We start from the raw sequence: 16,430 nt of genomic DNA, 5'->3' as shown, positions 1-16,430 counted from the left end.
TGTTAACAGCATCCCAGCTTAAAATAAATTAGTGCTGCATTGGTTTAAAGCAGCCGAGGCAGAGCAGAAAATGGCTGCTGAGGATCTTAACAGAAAAACATTTCACACACTAAAGAAAGCATTTTATTTGCTCGCTGCCTCATGTTACTCTGAGGTTAATTCCTGTCCAGATTACGATCCTTGGACTATGGCTTTGTGAGTGAAGGGTCCTGGACAGATACATACAGTATCTCTGTCCTCCCTCTCTCTGCTCAGAGTGAGCCATGCTCCTCTGGTTTATTTTGAGGTGCTCTTATCACAGCTGTTGTATCTGTGGTGGCAGCCTGTCCAAGCCCCTCGACACTCTTCCTTTTCCCTCTCTGGCCCTTGCTCCTGGTAAGACCCTGTTTGCTCACTATCCTGCTTCTTCACTGACATTTACACCTAAATAACAGAAATAACCTTAAATTCTGAACTCTAGATGATTTTCACACTTCTTCATGCTCTGTAAAAGTACTAATAACTGTTTGAATTTCATGACTTTGTAAAAAGGAGTTAAATTATTTTAGTCTTGCTTGTGTCACTCAACAGAGGAGATTCATTTGTTAGGATTAGACTTTTTTTTAACTTATTGATCTAAATGTGCACCCTTTTACTCTGAAAATATCAATAATGCCTTTTACTTCTGTCATGTATTTTTAGTTGAATTTCCATTTGGGTCTCTGCCTGCTTTGGAAATATTGAATACAGTTGGGGTCACTTATGTAACACTGATATTTTAATAGTTGTAAATGCAGCTTTTGTATGCACAACCGCTGACATTGACATCAATAAGAGCGGATTAGAAATAAATAAATAACTTGCCCATATAAAGAAGTTCCTAAAATAGCCTGTGGGCTCTGGAACAGGTGCCATGTGCTCTGCTTGTGAAAGCTCAGGCAGTGTGAAGGCTGCACTAATTTTATGCACGTAAACAGGCTCTGGCTTTGAGCCTGCACAACACAAGAAGGACAGGCACTAAGGCACTATAATATTCAGAGCTGCTCAGTGTGGTAAAATAGTAAGCATTCCTATCATCCAATCTGAGCAGGGCTGAATCATTTTCTCCTGTTAAAAAGGTGACAATATTCAAGACTTTATAAGACACTGTCAAACCCTGGCAAATACTACATGTCTACAGGAGCCATGCTGATTTAAAACAAAGTCTTGCTCCTAGTTTGGCTTCTTTAATTCAGATTATTTTGTCTTTTTAAGTGCCTTGCTCAAAGTAATCATGGAGCTAAATCTACTTTAGATGTTAATTTGTACATCTTGTGATGATTTCTTGAATAACTGACTTATTGTTTGGACTAAAAATGTCAACAAAGAGGAAAATATCTGATCATAACATTCCAGAGTAATGCCAAGTCTCAGTGTTGCTTTATGTAATGCTTTATTCAATGAATGCCAAATTAATATGCTGTTTGTGTTTTCATTTTAAAGAACAAGTCTCTTCTTTCTTGGAATTAACTTATTTTAATTAATTATAGAACATTTATTAGATTTTTGAACAGGCATTGATTCTACCATAAATGGTCAATGCATTCATTTTTAAATACAGTCAGTAAGGAATGAAAAACTGAGATTGTTAAAATGAGCTTCATGTGGCGTTTTGAGAGCTTAAACAGCACTGTACAGACAGGGAGCCCTGAAGGGCACATTTTTGTGCCTTTCAGGGCCTTATGGTGAGTAGCAATGGTTTATCAGTGCATTCTGCCAATATGTTTGGCTGATATATCGGCTGTAAATATCTGCAGAAATTTTCATATCCGCCAATAGCTGACATTTTCAGCTAACAACTCCTATATCATATCAACAATACAATCAATACGATCCTTGTTTAGCACCAGTTCCTAACCAGTTATCTCAAGACACCTTACAAAGAGGGCAGGTCCAGACTGTACTTCCCTAGCTTTATGTAGGACAGAAATCCAAACACTTAAGAATTTCTGACAAAAAATGAGTTATCATCCACATAAAAAATGTGCAAAAATTGATAATCCTGTTTTACTTTTAAATAAAATTAAACTGTTGTGGGCAGATATATTTTTCAATTAATTAATAACTTGGGACACTGCTCTATCTTTAGTCCTGCAAATGCAAGTGGAACTAAACCATCAGCCTGGCAAATGAATAGGTGAAACATGTCATATTTATGGAAAGAAAAGCACATTTTAACATAGCTGCTTCAGTTTTAGGGTTACTGTATTGTTTCAAATGTCAAACTGAAGCCTTAAAGAGGCTCTAAGAGGAAGGGAACCTTGACTATTACTATCTGCTTTTCTGAAGTTTGTTAACAGAACTAGCCTTCAAAAAGAGGCAACTAAGGATAACCAAAACTTATTAACCACTTTAATATGACTCCAGACAGGATGTCAGGGACAAGGACAAAGGACAAAGGTGTAAAAATATAAATTTTCTTTAATGGAGGAATAATTTGTTAACAAAAAATAGACATAAGTGGGGAAAAATACAAACCAGGGCCCAAACTCAAAATGAGGTCAACTAAGCAAAAAGAACTGAAGCTTTAACCTAACCAGACATAACTAAACAGACCTGACAATCACTAACGCATGAGGGTTTATATACACAAAATGGACTAGTCCAATACAAAGAAGCGGGGAACTAAAGTGACAACAAACTAAACATGTAACTTATTTAAACAGAAACCAACCAAAATTAACCTATTTAAATCAATTATTTACACTAAATGATTACTTAAACATCATAAAGTCCAAAGCAAAAGAACTTAATCTAATTTGTAAATCATAGTCCAAGTCTCCCCTTCTTCAGTCTCCACTGCTGGCAGCCTCCACTTCCTGTGGGCAGGGCTTAAAAGGCCATCTTAAGCAGCCAGCAGGTCTTTTGTTAGGTGATCTCAAAAAAAGAACAAAGAAAGTGTGAGTATACTGAAAATGAACCAAAATAGCATCAAATTAAAGCAAATGACAGAATGTTAACTAAATTGTGTGCACCCAAATCAGAAAACATCCGTCAATCTGCAATAAAGTGAAGTATATTTTAACAAATGTAAAAGTGTAATGTGATTGTTTAAAGGGGAAACAAAAAGTGATTAAGATTTGTCAAATTAAATCAAAGGAAATACTAACACGAGGTGGCAGCCGATGATGTGGTCGCCATACGGGTTGAAATTGTGGGCGATTCACAGAATGTTTCTCACAGGATTACATTGTACTTGGATGGTGGAGTTTGAAGGCTACAGTTCAGTTCTATGTAAAAATTGTTTTATTTGATATACCTGTTCACTGCTCGTTATAACAATGATGCAATCAGCCAATCACATAGCAGCAACCAATGCCTTTTACCATGTAGACATGTTTAAGATGATGTGGTGGAGTTTAAACTGAGTATCAGAGCAGGAAGAAAGGTAAATAAAGTGACTTTGCATGTGCTGTAGCTGTTGTTGGTCTGGAAGGTGTTCATGTTGTTTGAACCACATCATTACTGGACTATTCAAATGTTGCAGTGAAAATTGATTCTCAGTTGACCAGGCAAAGTTTTTCAATGTTTTGTTGCCCATTTTAGGTGAGCCTATGTGAACTCTAGCCTCAGTTTTTGGTTCTTAGCTGACAGGAGTGATCAGCTGCTGTAGTCCCTCTGCTTCAAGGGTTGACGTAATGTGTTCACAGATGCTCTCCGTCATACCACAGCTTTAAGGAGTAGTTCAGTTATTGTTGCAAATATTTCAGCTCAAACCAGTCTGGTCATTCTCTTCTGATCTCTGCCATCAACATGATATTTTGATTCAGAGGCCTGCCTCCCACTGGATATTTTTGCCTTCAAACCATTCTCTGTAAACCCTAGTTGTGCATGAAAATCCCTCTCACAACATTTTGTCCTACCTAAATTTGTAAATAATCAGCAGCAGTATTTCAAAAGTCCTGTAAAGTGCAAAAGCTGAATTTGGAAATGTGTCACTAAGTATTACACTGAAGAGAATCTGTGTGTGAAGGCTTTGATGACAATACACATCACACATCCTAAACTCAGAGTGCAGGGCAGCATCATTAAAATCATGGTAGAAAATGTGAGTTTTAACACATTTTCACCCAAGCCAGTGCATTTAAGGGAGAGATTTCTTGTACAGAATGCAATTAAATAAATTATAAAAAAGGTTCAGAGGTATACCTGGGCTGCCAGCTCAAGTGTTGTGTGCACATGGGAAACACTGCAATACAGTCCCATACAATGTGATATGATCATAGTCATAATCCTGTGCAAATAATCTCAAATCTGATGAAACCCAAGTCATAACTGAGAACTAATCTAATGTTTAGAAAACAGTAAGGAAATGGTCAAAATAGAGCACAGATTTTTTAGGACAGGAACACAGTAACAGGAGGTGGACAATGCAGATTTGGTTTGATAGCATTGGCAGCACTGGCACCATTGATTTTTGATCCTCTTTGCCTGTTTAAAGGGATATTTCAACATTTTGGCAAATTTGCCCATCGCCATAATTCCTATTCCAATGCACATTCACCACGCTATGAAATAATAACATATACTTATGTAACATTACGGCACATGAAGCAAATCCTTGGAACTATTTCTTGAGTAAACCACTGGGTGGAGTGACACAGTGCAGCAGCCATGTCTGGAGTGTAGTTCCGGCTTTGCGTTTAGCTTTAAAACATCTCCATCTCGTAATGTTCCATGATTATTTCATAGCGTGGTGAATGTGCAGGTCACAACTTGTCCACGAGAGCGTTTTGGAGTTATTGGATTGTGTATTTGATGAGTTTGATGAGGGAAAGCCGAAATACCGTCTGCTTACATTGAGTTGGAACAGCAGGTCCCAATTTTCTAGGTCAAAATAGTGCTAAGCCACAATAATTCCACAAGATGCTATCAGTGCTATCATTTCACTGTTGTTTACATTGGGTAATGAGCATTATGGCTAGTCATATGTAACCCTAAATATGATACAATACAATGACAAAGAGGATGATGATGTTATGTCATACCCATGTTTTTTCCTACTTCTAGTTTCACGTGTATGTGATATAAAAACTTGTCAGAGTTTATCATGAAAAATAAATCCTTCAGATAACAATGTCAGGGTGAGAAGAACACAGAATTCATTACAGACCCAAATGTTTCCCTCAGGTCCGGCTCAGAATAATGGAAGCTTGTCAGCAAAGCACCCCTGCACCCATGGGTCCTGAGGCGTCGCCAGCCGAGGGTCGCCACATTGACCTGACAGAAGACCTGGGCCAGCAGCTGGAGGACATCATTAGCACCTACCAGGATGCTGAGATTCCCGCTGAGCCAGAGGACGCAGAGGAGGTCACAGCCGTCAAAGAGGCAGACACCCGCAAGGACCAGAAACTGGAGAAGAAGATGCTCAAAAATCTGGGTATTTGTGTTTTTTTCCCCTCAAAATGTCTTATTGATTTTGGCTGAAGTGGGTTTCATTCAGCTCAGTCAGCAGAAGTCCAAGTAGTACTGAACCTGATAGGTGTGTAAGCAGAGCTGAAATGTGTGTAAGTGCATCCATCCGCTAGAGACAAGCAGGTAAAGTAGTATTTCCACATTCCTTTTATAGTAATGGACTGGAGAGGTATCCCAAAGTGACTTCTGTGTATTTATCATATGATGAATAAATTTACATATTTTTACATATCATTGTGAGGTAATCTGAGTCACTTTGTCCTCTGGGGCAATTAAAATGAATCAAGCTTAAATCTGACTTGACTGACATGAAATTCTCTGTCTGCTCAGGGAAGGAAGCCATGCTGCTGATGCAAAGTTTGAACAAACTCAACACTCCTGAACAGAAACTGGAAGCCATCATTAAGAAGCACGCTGAGCTGGTGAGTAGATGATGACAGGAAGTGTGGAAAGAGGAAAAAGTACAACTGGTCTGTATCTCTACTAGAGATACCCCAGTGGATCATCAACAGCAAAAATACATGATCAGAGCTGAATTAATGCTTCTAGTCAGCCATCACTAAAACCAATCACCTGTGGTTAACACTCTGAAAGAGGCCTGGTGTGTGAAGTATAGTGCAGTTTTATGGGCTAACTTAAATGCCAGCTAATAATTATGAAGCGTATCACCATTGTGAATTAAACTGAATAGAGATTCAGCACATCTGACTGTCAGTTTGAAAAAAGAATAAAAAACAACGGTCTACTTGTCTGCTGCAGCAAGATCCAAAAACTTTATGGGGACCTGTGTGTCAAAATTATTAATATAGTGTTGATATCTGTGTTGTACAGGATAAAACCTTGCTAGATAATGACGTTACATTATGATGTATTATGATGTGTTTAAGTTCTGGTCAGAAAAATGAATATTAAGGGAAGGTTGATAAAAACGCCTTCATGATATTTTGAAATTGTTCTTAAAAAGTAAATTAGTGAGAAACCTGAATAAGCATAGTTGCTTGGGGATAAAATAGAGTTGTGTGCATACATTTTAAGCATGGGGTCTTTACAACCATTGGTAATATGCTGAGAGACAACGTGCAGTTTTAGGCCCTTGGGACATCCACAGCAAAACCAGGGGCCTGTGGCATCCCGACTACCCACCTGGACGGCACCTTAGGTCAGTGGTTCCCAACCTTTTTTTCCACTGAGCCTCCCCTTCACATATTGAAGAAGAGGCGCATCCTCCCTAGGGACCCACACGGAAAAAAGTGACACATTGCTGTCAAAAATACACACAAATTTGAATTGTTTTCATCATTTAAAGCCAAACACAAGAGCCCAAACCCCAAGTATTATTAATAAAAGACCTTGGTATGAACCATTCATTTGGGTTTTATCATGATTTTAGGTAGTCTAAGTGAACCTAATTTTCACAAGCTCAGAACAGACGGGCCATTGCTCCCTCCCCCCTGAAATCCCTGGCACTGTCCCAAGGGGGTCCCAGACCCCAGGTTAGGAACCAAGGCCTTAGGCCATGCTTACTTGCCTCATCCACCCCTTACTCCGCCCTAGGAAGGGATATATAAATAATCTGTTGAATTTTTTCAACAGCTTGTTTTCCCATGACCCTGGTAACATGTAAAGACATCCAGAGCATGACTGGGGTTGTGTCAATCCTCCTTCCCACCCAGTGGTGCTCTCAGGTGGGCTTAACTGCCATTACACGCCTTACTTCAGCCTCAACTTTTGGCCCAAACATGCCTTAAAGTTCTGCACTGCAGTGTATATTTGTTTTCTTAGGGTGGCCGCACACGACAGGATTTTAAGCCCAATTTGAGGCAAGATTTGCCTCTCCTGATGATTATGGGGGTGTATCCTGAGCAGAGCCTTGTCACAAACAATTATTTGTTTGAATAATCCTCAGAAACTTGCCTGTGGAAACATGTGGATAGATGCCTAAAGTAACAGTCAGCAGATGTTGCCTGTTCTAAGTGCTGGTGAAGGCTTATAATGTGAGCTCATGCTTTTGACTCACTCCTAAAGTATCTTGCTTTCACTTAGCAGACTTAGCGTAGTGAATCATTCATAGTGGGTCATTCTTCTCTCACCCTGCAGACTGTTGAATCCTCAGTGCATCTTCACACTTTTCTTTATTGTAAATGGGACTAGCTCAGAGCCCCACAGACATTAATAGTAACATCTGTGCGTCACATATAAGCATGTAAACATTATCAACACTGGGAGCTAGTGCTGCTAATGCTAACAGTGCAGTTAACGAGGCAGGAAGATACACCTCCTCATGCACATATGAAAATATCAGTAGCAGGGTTTGTGATGCTAAAACTGGCCTCTGATGAAAATGTATTTCAGATGAAATGTTTAAAAAGATATAAACTTTTGTACATTTTAAGTGATTCATAATCATAGAAAGCAATATTGGTAATTTTTTTTTTCCTTCACCTCTAAAGAACTTACCTACTGTTATTAACTGTCCTAAATAAGTCATCTAAATGAATAAAGCATTACATTCAGAAAATCAGTGTTGCCTACTGTAGGACACTGTTTTTTTTTTTGTTTTTTTTATCAATCTGTTAAATAAAGGAAGTAAAAGCATGTTGATGTTGACTAAATAAGGATGACTTCTGGTCTTATCAGGTTTTTCTGTTTTTCAGTACTCTACAAAGCTAAATACACTGACTAACTGCTAAACCAGCTACTAAAACAAAACTTAAAATATGATCCTCATATAACCCATTAATGGTGACTGATATCTGTATTTGCAGATTAAAAATGTGGTAGTCTCTCCACATGGTGGATTAATGTTTGTGTTTTCAGTTGGAGGAGCATCGGAGTGATCAGAAGCAGCTGAAAGTCCTGCAGAAGAAGTTGCTCCAGGTCATGAAGGAGAAGGATCAGCTGCAGAGCGAGCACAGCCGGGCCGTGCTAGCTCGCAGTAAACTTGAGGGGCTCTGCCGAGAACTACAGAGGCACAACAAGACCTTAAAGGTACTTCAGATGAATGTCCTACAAGATGGTTTCTAATCCGAGAATTCCGAAATCACCATTCGCTGATGGTTGTTTTTGGTGTGGGCCGGCTGTTGTTGCCATATGTTGAGCCCAACAGGAGGTGACATCAGCTGACACCAGAGATCAACTATTATGTCACAGCTGAGGGTTTGACCTCTTAAACCGCCACACCCACAATGCATGCTGTGAAGACATGTGTTGTTAAAAAAAAAAAAAAGCAGATTAAATTTGTAACGTAAGCACAGCAATCAAGTATGAGTTTACTGTAGGATAACACCTATTAAATTCATTTATAGGGGGAATGAAAGAAAACAATGAAAGTTTAGCATATTTAGATTTGAGAGAGAGTGGTCTTAGTTTTTGATTTGATACCCTAAGGCTGCAAGCAAAGTTTGGTGGTTCCCATGACTTATTGATTAATCATTACATTTTCTGTGGCAAAAAAAGAATAAATCCTTATCACAGTTTTCAACAGCAAAAAGCAACCTTTCTACTGTTTCTGCTGTCCAACTAACATAACAAAGCCAAACGCCTCTCAACTATTTTTTGTCAAATACTAACTAATGTTTACATTTTTGTAAGCAAATGTTTAACATTTTAGTTTGAAAATGTAATCAGTAATCAAAAGTTGGTCTATCTGTTTTTATCCAGAAACAGACAAGCTTTTTCCTCCATATTTTTTTAGCTTTATGATGCTTTTATAACTTCTCAAAGTTAAGCTCTGTGTAATACTACCATTCACATTTTTTTTACATATGGAGAATTTTATTGTAAAATCAAATGTTTGACTTGGAAATTCATGCTAAATATAATACATAGAATAAATAAAAACAGAGGAATCCTGTAGTAATGTGTAATTACACAACTGTATTAAGGCTGCTGCTATTTTTTAAAATTAGAAGTACTTGAAAGGTTTGCAAAAATCCCTGCAGACAAGCTTCTAAGTTTACAATAGTGACACTATTGCACTTTGTAGAAGTACCTTTATTTAAAAAAAAAAAAAACTTGTATTTTTGGAAAATATCAATTTGTTTTGAAAGCAGTACTTTAAAAAAAACTTCAATTTTTCTTTGTTTTTTCAATGCTACTTAATATTTGTATGTTTTTTTTTGCATTTTCCTTGTTAACCAAGTCAGTAGACTCATGATACCATTCATGTGTTTTATCACTATTGCAGTTTCATATCACAAATCCTAATAATGCGCAGAATATTAAAAATTTCACATTATTACCAAATTGTGTACCATTACTGCACAATTTGTTAGTAACGTTATTCCGTGAATCTCTTAACTCAGACGTTAACACATTAAAGCCTTTAAACAGTCTTGCAGAAGGATTAAACTTAATATAAGAAGCTCTGATGTACTCTCCTGATCATAATATTCCAACCTAAGTTTTCCCTTTTGCATTAGAAAGCTCCCCCTCATCCAAATCCAGTTAAAAACTGAATCCAAAAATTATGTCCATTAATAATTTCACAGATTACTCATGTCTACATATTGGTGAAGCAGGATTTCACAATAAAAGCAGTAGATTTAGTACAGGAAATGGTGTGCTCTTGAAAATGACAAAAAGAAACTGAATTTTACAGAAGATAATTGATAAACTTAAAAAGAAAATTAAAGTCCATGTTAAATCAACACTAGTGATTAACAATAAGAGAATCACAGACTTCTGACTTTCTGGGATGTGTTTTTATGACATTTTTCATCTAAAAAGGCCAGCAGATGAACTGATATTGAAACTTGAGCCACCAAAAAGTAAGTCAATTGCCAATTCTATTATAACCATTTGAGTATTTGAGGAAAAAAGGTTGGCTTCTTAACTAACATTATAGAAATTTTTACTCCTGTATCAGAGGAAATTGAATAGCTTTGGGTTATTAACTAAACACAATGTCAAAGGGACGCATCTTGAACTTTGAGAAACACTTACTGCCATCTTTTAAATTTTCTAAATATTAAAGTCTAAAACACACAAGCATTATTTAAAAAGGGGTATAGAAGGACAGATTGATGCTAGATGGATGGACAAATAGACAGTGAAATTATTTTTTAGAAGAAGCTTAAATGATTTGACACTTTTAGATGCCAATTTGGCTTCCTTGTGTGAACCTACGCACTCTAGATTTTCCACTTTTGATTCCAACTTGACAGCATCATCATTATTTTTTACCCTCAATATGGCTTCAAATCCAAAGGAGTAATCAATTAGCTGTGACACTTTTAATCATTTGAGACAGCGGGTGAAGCCGCAGGAAACTTTCCACTGAGAGAGGAAAGTTACAGATTTCACTCTTCCTAAAATAAGAGCAAAAGCTGAAAATAACCCAGGCTCTATGCTTCAGTGCTCTCTGCAAACGTAGCACTCATAATACAAGGTTTGTTTGACATCCATCTGTGACCTGCAGGAAGAGACCCTGCAGAGGTGCAGAGAGGATGACCTGAAGAGGAAGGAGATCACCACCCACTTCCAGGGGACGCTGAGTGAGATTCAGGCCCAAATCGAGGAGCACAGCACCAGAAACACTAAGCTGTGCCAGGAGAACAGCGCTCTGGCAGAGAAACTGAAGGGGCTCATTTCACAATACGACCAGCGAGAGGCGGTACTTATCCTGCCAAATACATACACAAAGTCATACACTTAATTTACATGCAAACACTACCAGGACTGTCCTCATGTAAAAGCTCACAACTCTGGGCCTCTGACCCAGCTTCAAACACAAGAATTATTAGCACATTTCACCCAGGTCTTACATTTATGTGCTGCTGTATTTTAGTTTTATGAGGCCAAGGCGCTCAGAGCGAGAAATGAAACAGCTTTTGGTGTGAAAACGACCCATAAATTCACCTGATTGTCTTCCAGAACCTGGAGAAGGTCTTCCAGCACAGAGACCTGAAAGAAAAGCTGCTGGAAACCAAACTCACCCAGGCAAACATGATGCTGAAAGAGGCCGAGGAGAGGCACAAGCTGGAGAAGGAGCTTGTAAGGGTCTCTGTATCACATTTGTCAATTGATACATGTGATCCTTACTTCCTGAAACTAATTTTATTGAAAATGTTCCTATTCTGCAGATGCTAAAACAGACTTTGGAGTATAAATCTCAAATGAAGTCCCTAAAAGAGCAAGAAGGCGACATGAGGGCCCAGGTATATGAACAGAGCATCATGGGTAATATTGGCTTCTTTTTTGCCTCTCTGGAATCTTTAATAATATTCTCCTACCATTCCTCCTCAGCTTGATATGTACTCCAAGAAGTTTGACGAGATCCAGGGCACGGTATCAAAGAGTAACAGTGTCTACAGCGGCTTCAAACAGGATATGGACAAAGTAAGAGCTGCTTTACTGAATATTTGAAGTCAGTTTCATGATTACTGTTGAATAACTTTGTTTATCTGCAAATAAAACTTGATACAAACAGAACTAAGTGAAACAATTCCCATGAGATGTACACAAACACTGACAAGCTGTATAATCCCACACTGTACTGTGGAAGCTATTTTTAGAGGTGGCCTTGAATGTGCATTGTGTAATGTGTTTTTTTGTGTTGTAGATGGCCAAGAAAATGAAAAAGCTGGAGAAGGAGTGTCAGTCTTGGAAGACTCGATTTGATGGCTGCAACAAGAGTCTTATTGACATGGTGGCAGATGTAAGAAACCTTGTTCTTTAGTCATTCAGAGCACAGTACAAGTACTATGAAATCTGGAACGTAAATTGCATCTAAGACAGAGTCTTAGAGTGTCCAAATGTTTTTCACTGAAGGCCAAAACAAAGAAAAATTCAAGACTGACTCAGTTAGCTACTGCAGAAGAACAGTTGCTTCAATATACAATGCATGTAGGCATGCAAGTTTTCACCTGTGCCAGGTAGAATGCAGAGGGTTATTTTAGCAGCTGCACTTGTGAGCTAAGAAAACCCTCAGAAAACAGTTAAAATGTCACACTATTATTTAACGAAGGATCAAAGCTACAGTTGGTAAACAACAAGGAAATAGTTTGCCAAGTATGAATCCCCTTTGCAGGTTCATGTTTATATGCTGAGTGTGGTTACTTATCTCTTTGGTTGAGCAGTTATACCCAAGAATAACTTGATATAGCCCACATACAGCTTTTGCTATCAGATACTATGGATGCTATCCATTCACTTTGCCTGTTCACAACAGGTTCTGGAGTGTTATGACAGCATATAGGCATTTACTGAAACTAAAGCAGTTACTAGTGGAAGTAGCCTAGTTATAGTTTAGACAGAGCATTTGACCAGGATTGTGGGCCTGAATCATTTAAACACTATCAAAATTTAGCAGCCACTTTGCCCCCCCCCCCAAAAAAACCAAAAACAAAAACAAAAACAATTTATGACTGTGCATGTATTAGTGTTGTATACTGGTGTATTAGTTGCACAAGTGGCTGCTAAATTTTGATAGTGTTTAAATGATTCAGGCCCACAATCCTGGTCAAATGCTCTGTCTAAACTATAACTAGGCTACTTCCACTAGTAACTGCTTTAGTTTCAGTAAATGCCTATATGCTGTCATAACACTCCAGAACCTGTTGTGAACAGGCAAAGTGAATGGATAGCATCCATAGTATCTGATGCCTAAAAAAGTGTTCAGCCCCTTGGATGTCTTACCGTTTTATTGCTTTTTAAATCAATCATGGGCAATATAATTTGATTTTTTTAACACAAAAAAACAAAAATATTTAATGTCGAAGTGAAAATAGATTTCTACAGACTAATTTCAATGGAGTGAGTGTCTCTAGTGACTGAGACACCTATGATTGCAGCCAAAGGTGTATCTACTAAATACTGACTTGAAAGATTAAACATTTATGCATTCACTTACTTTATATGACATACTTTGATTTAATTGACACTACACTGTAGAAATCTATTTTCACTTTGACATAATTGATGGGGTTTTTTTTTGTCAAAAAAGCCAAATTGTATTGACCATAATTGATTTATAAAATCATTCAATGGGTAACACATCCAAGGGTACCTTTTGTAGGCACTGTATTTACAGTGCAACCCACTTTAAGATTGAAATGGGTTTAAAGTTGTGTCTTAGGCACCACATTTCACCTACTTTTAACTCTGTGTTCTGGAACTTTACAGAAAGCAATCAAGGAAAAGGAGTTTGAGCTCCTCGCTGTCAAGAATCAGAAGCTTGAGAATCTGTGTAGAGCTTTGCAAGAAGAAAGGAAGAATCTCCATGGGAAAGTGCAGGGGGCTGAAAGTCAACCAGAAAGCAACACAACTGAACCAACAGAGAAAGAAGTTCCTGAGGTGCTGGAGACCCCTAAAACCCCAGAAAACCCAAAAGACCGACAAGATGACAAGCCTATTCAGAAAGCTGAAATCCCTGCCACTGTCCCTGCTCCTGTCCCTGCCACCTCCACTGGGAAACAAACAATTGACACTCCCCTCACCAAGGAACTGGCTAAACTAAAATCTGAACAGGCCCTTCTGAAGGAGCTCGCCAGTTCTTTCACCATCTCTCACATGGCACCAACAGAAACAGTCGACAGTCGATCACAGGGACTCTCTGAGGCTGCCCAGGAGAAAGAGGAGCACCACACAGAGGAGAGCAATGGCGAACACCTCCAGATGGTCGAGGAAGACAAATTCCAAGTACAAAGAGATCTGGAAATGGAGTCTGTTGATTAATGCTGTGACCACTGTGAAAAAGAAATATCGTTCATGTGAGATTCTTAGCAATAAAAAGAAAAATGCTGGCTTTGTGCTGAGTGTCTGATCCTCATGTGTCAAGATTTAAGAGAAGGTTCATTTCAGCATCTGTAAATATACCTGCCAAAAACCATTTACAGTTTAAAAGATTTTTATAAGACAAAAAAGTGAAGGGCTACACCCTTCATTTACTGTACATAAATGCTGCAAGAGGTAAAGACTAGCAGAACAAAACTCTCAAATCACAATATTTTACATTTAATGATTCCGGTATCACTTGTTATTTTTTTCTTAATTTTCTTCTCTAAATATAAGTAATAAGGCTGATAAAAAGCTGTTTAATGCCAAAAAAGAGAAGCCAAAAGCAAATCTAGTGGTTTAAAAAAAAAAGCAAAGTTGACCAATACTGGCCTTTCACAGATACACAAATGTGTTTTTTTTTGTAAAAGAGCTTAACAGTTTGGTTCTGGAAGTGAAATTCCCATTTATTTTCATCCATAGAGGATTTGATTATTAGCGATATTATTAGAAATATCCAAGTTAGACTTATTTTGTGCTACCTGAGTGTGAAACAGTGCTACAAGCTGCTGTAGAAGGCAAATGTCTTGGTTCATGCAATCAAAGCGTTGTGATGAGGACTTTGCAAAATTGTGAATTTGAATGTCCAATTTTACTTCTGGAACCAGAGCTGCAAAAAAAAAAGTGGGCTCTATATTAGCTGATGTAAAAACTTGTTTTACAAACCCCATAGGTCATGAAGAAACAGCTGTGGTGATTTAGGAATGGCCAAGTGGGCAGCCCAGGTGGAAGTCAATCAATTAGTCAACTATTTCATCTTTATTTGTATAGAACTAATTCATAACCAATGTCATCTCAAGACACTTTACAAAAAGAGCAGGTCTGGACTGTAGTCTTTGTTATATTATTTATAAAGACCCAGCATCATTCCTAAATGAGCACAGAACTGAGCAACATTTAGTGTCATTACAGTTGCAGGGAAGAACTTCCTATAACAGGCCCAATCAGAACCAGACTCACTTTGAACAGCCATCTGCTAGAGCTGTCTTTGGGTTGCAACAGGATCAAAGGGGATGAAGAAAGAGAGAAGAGGGAGATCTGAAGTCTGACTGGTAGACTCTTTCCTGAATGTCATTCCTCACTCATTCTCCTCTATTTCTTACTCCATCCACCACCCTAATAAAGGAATAAAAGCCCAAAAATCAATCTATAGGAAAGAAATGGTATCATATAGTTTGTCTAGACGAGTGTGCATAATCTCCACAGTCTGCAATACTCTTAAAACAGCCAGCAGCTCATATATCAGAGCACCAGAGTTCAGCAGACAGTGGTCTGCATGTAATCAGTGTTACCAATTATAAAAGGTATACTGGCAGCTTTTCAAGCAGACTCCAAACACATCTTAATGAAAATACATAGTTGAAGAACGATTTTGTAAACAATAGAGGAGTGAAGTCAGACTCTTTCTGGGTTTGTTGTTTACAGCTCTGTGTTCACACCAACAGGATAATGCTTCCTGGAGCTTCTTTAGGTGTCCCTCAGAGGCATCACCATGTTTCATACATGTTTAAGCCTCACAAATCACTTCCACTCCAATCATTAGCTGTGCCACTATGTGGGGAAAGAAAGTTAGTACCCATGCATTTAGCAAAGCTGTTTGTGGAGGCAAAATGGCAGCGTACTAGGAGAAAAACCAAGGGAACAGGTATCAAAGAGACTTTCTTTGGTCTAAAGTCCTTCAAAGAAAATAAGTATCAGAATGAAATGATACAAACAGTGGGAATCAACTGGTTAAATGGTGAAGGAGGGGAAGTAGTGTGGTGAAGGACAGAAGAAGCATGGCCAAAGAGGAGTTTGGGTTTGAGAGATTGGTGATTGGTGATGAATATCTACGCCAAAATTTGCACAATATATCTTTATGTATTGTAATTTGTTTAACTGTGTCAGTGAAATGTCCAGATACATAGAAAGTAAGTGTTTATTAAAGCTTGAGAAATCCATCTGCAGCAACTGTAATCAGGGATTTTTCTATTCTAAAATTTCACTCATTTGCAAAATATCTTAATTTGCCACTGAAAGCATTCTGAAGTTAAGATGTTGCAGCTACATTAACACGTTTTATTGAGTTAACTTTAATTTCTGAGGTGTAACATCTATTGTATTTTTCCGCTTTCTTCACATGAACACTTGAAGGTTTTTTCAATAGATAGGTACACATCTTTTGATTTTTAACTCTTATTTTGCAAGAATTGACATTTTGGACCTTAATTACACTGCTTTAC

General features: G+C 38.0%; 1 protein-coding gene across 1 annotated transcript; it reads left to right on the top strand.

The window, feature by feature from the left end:
* Positions 1 to 240: 240 nt before the first annotated feature.
* Positions 241 to 14,177, top strand: txlnbb (taxilin beta b). Its single transcript, XM_041812064.1, has 10 exons — positions 241 to 375; positions 5,149 to 5,398; positions 5,764 to 5,855; positions 8,251 to 8,421; positions 10,853 to 11,047; positions 11,308 to 11,427; positions 11,517 to 11,591; positions 11,680 to 11,772; positions 11,996 to 12,091; positions 13,558 to 14,177. Exons 2-10 carry the CDS (start codon positions 5,164 to 5,166, stop codon positions 14,107 to 14,109), a joined length of 1,629 nt encoding a protein of 542 aa, XP_041667998.1. The 5' UTR covers positions 241 to 375; positions 5,149 to 5,163; the 3' UTR covers positions 14,110 to 14,177.
* The last annotated feature ends 2,253 nt before the right edge of the window (positions 14,178 to 16,430 follow it).

This window comes from Cheilinus undulatus, linkage group 18 (genome assembly GCF_018320785.1).
Source record: "Cheilinus undulatus linkage group 18, ASM1832078v1, whole genome shotgun sequence".
NCBI lineage: Eukaryota > Metazoa > Chordata > Actinopteri > Labriformes > Labridae > Cheilinus > Cheilinus undulatus.
The sequence above is the reverse complement of the archived record's forward strand: the minus strand, read 5'-3'. Positions and strand labels throughout refer to the sequence as shown.

What these genes read in the sequence shown, in the direction of transcription:
- txlnbb (XM_041812064.1), top strand. Translation starts at nt 5,164, where the DNA reads ATGGAAGCTTGTCAGCAAAGCACCCCTGCACCCATGGGTCCTGAGGCG. An exon ending in AATACGACCAGCGAGAGGCG is followed by an intron (nt 11,048 to 11,307) that starts GTACTTATCCTG and finishes ATTGTCTTCCAG; the next exon opens with AACCTGGAGAAGGTCTTCCA. An exon ending in TTATTGACATGGTGGCAGAT is followed by an intron (nt 12,092 to 13,557) that starts GTAAGAAACCTT and finishes GGAACTTTACAG; the next exon opens with AAAGCAATCAAGGAAAAGGA.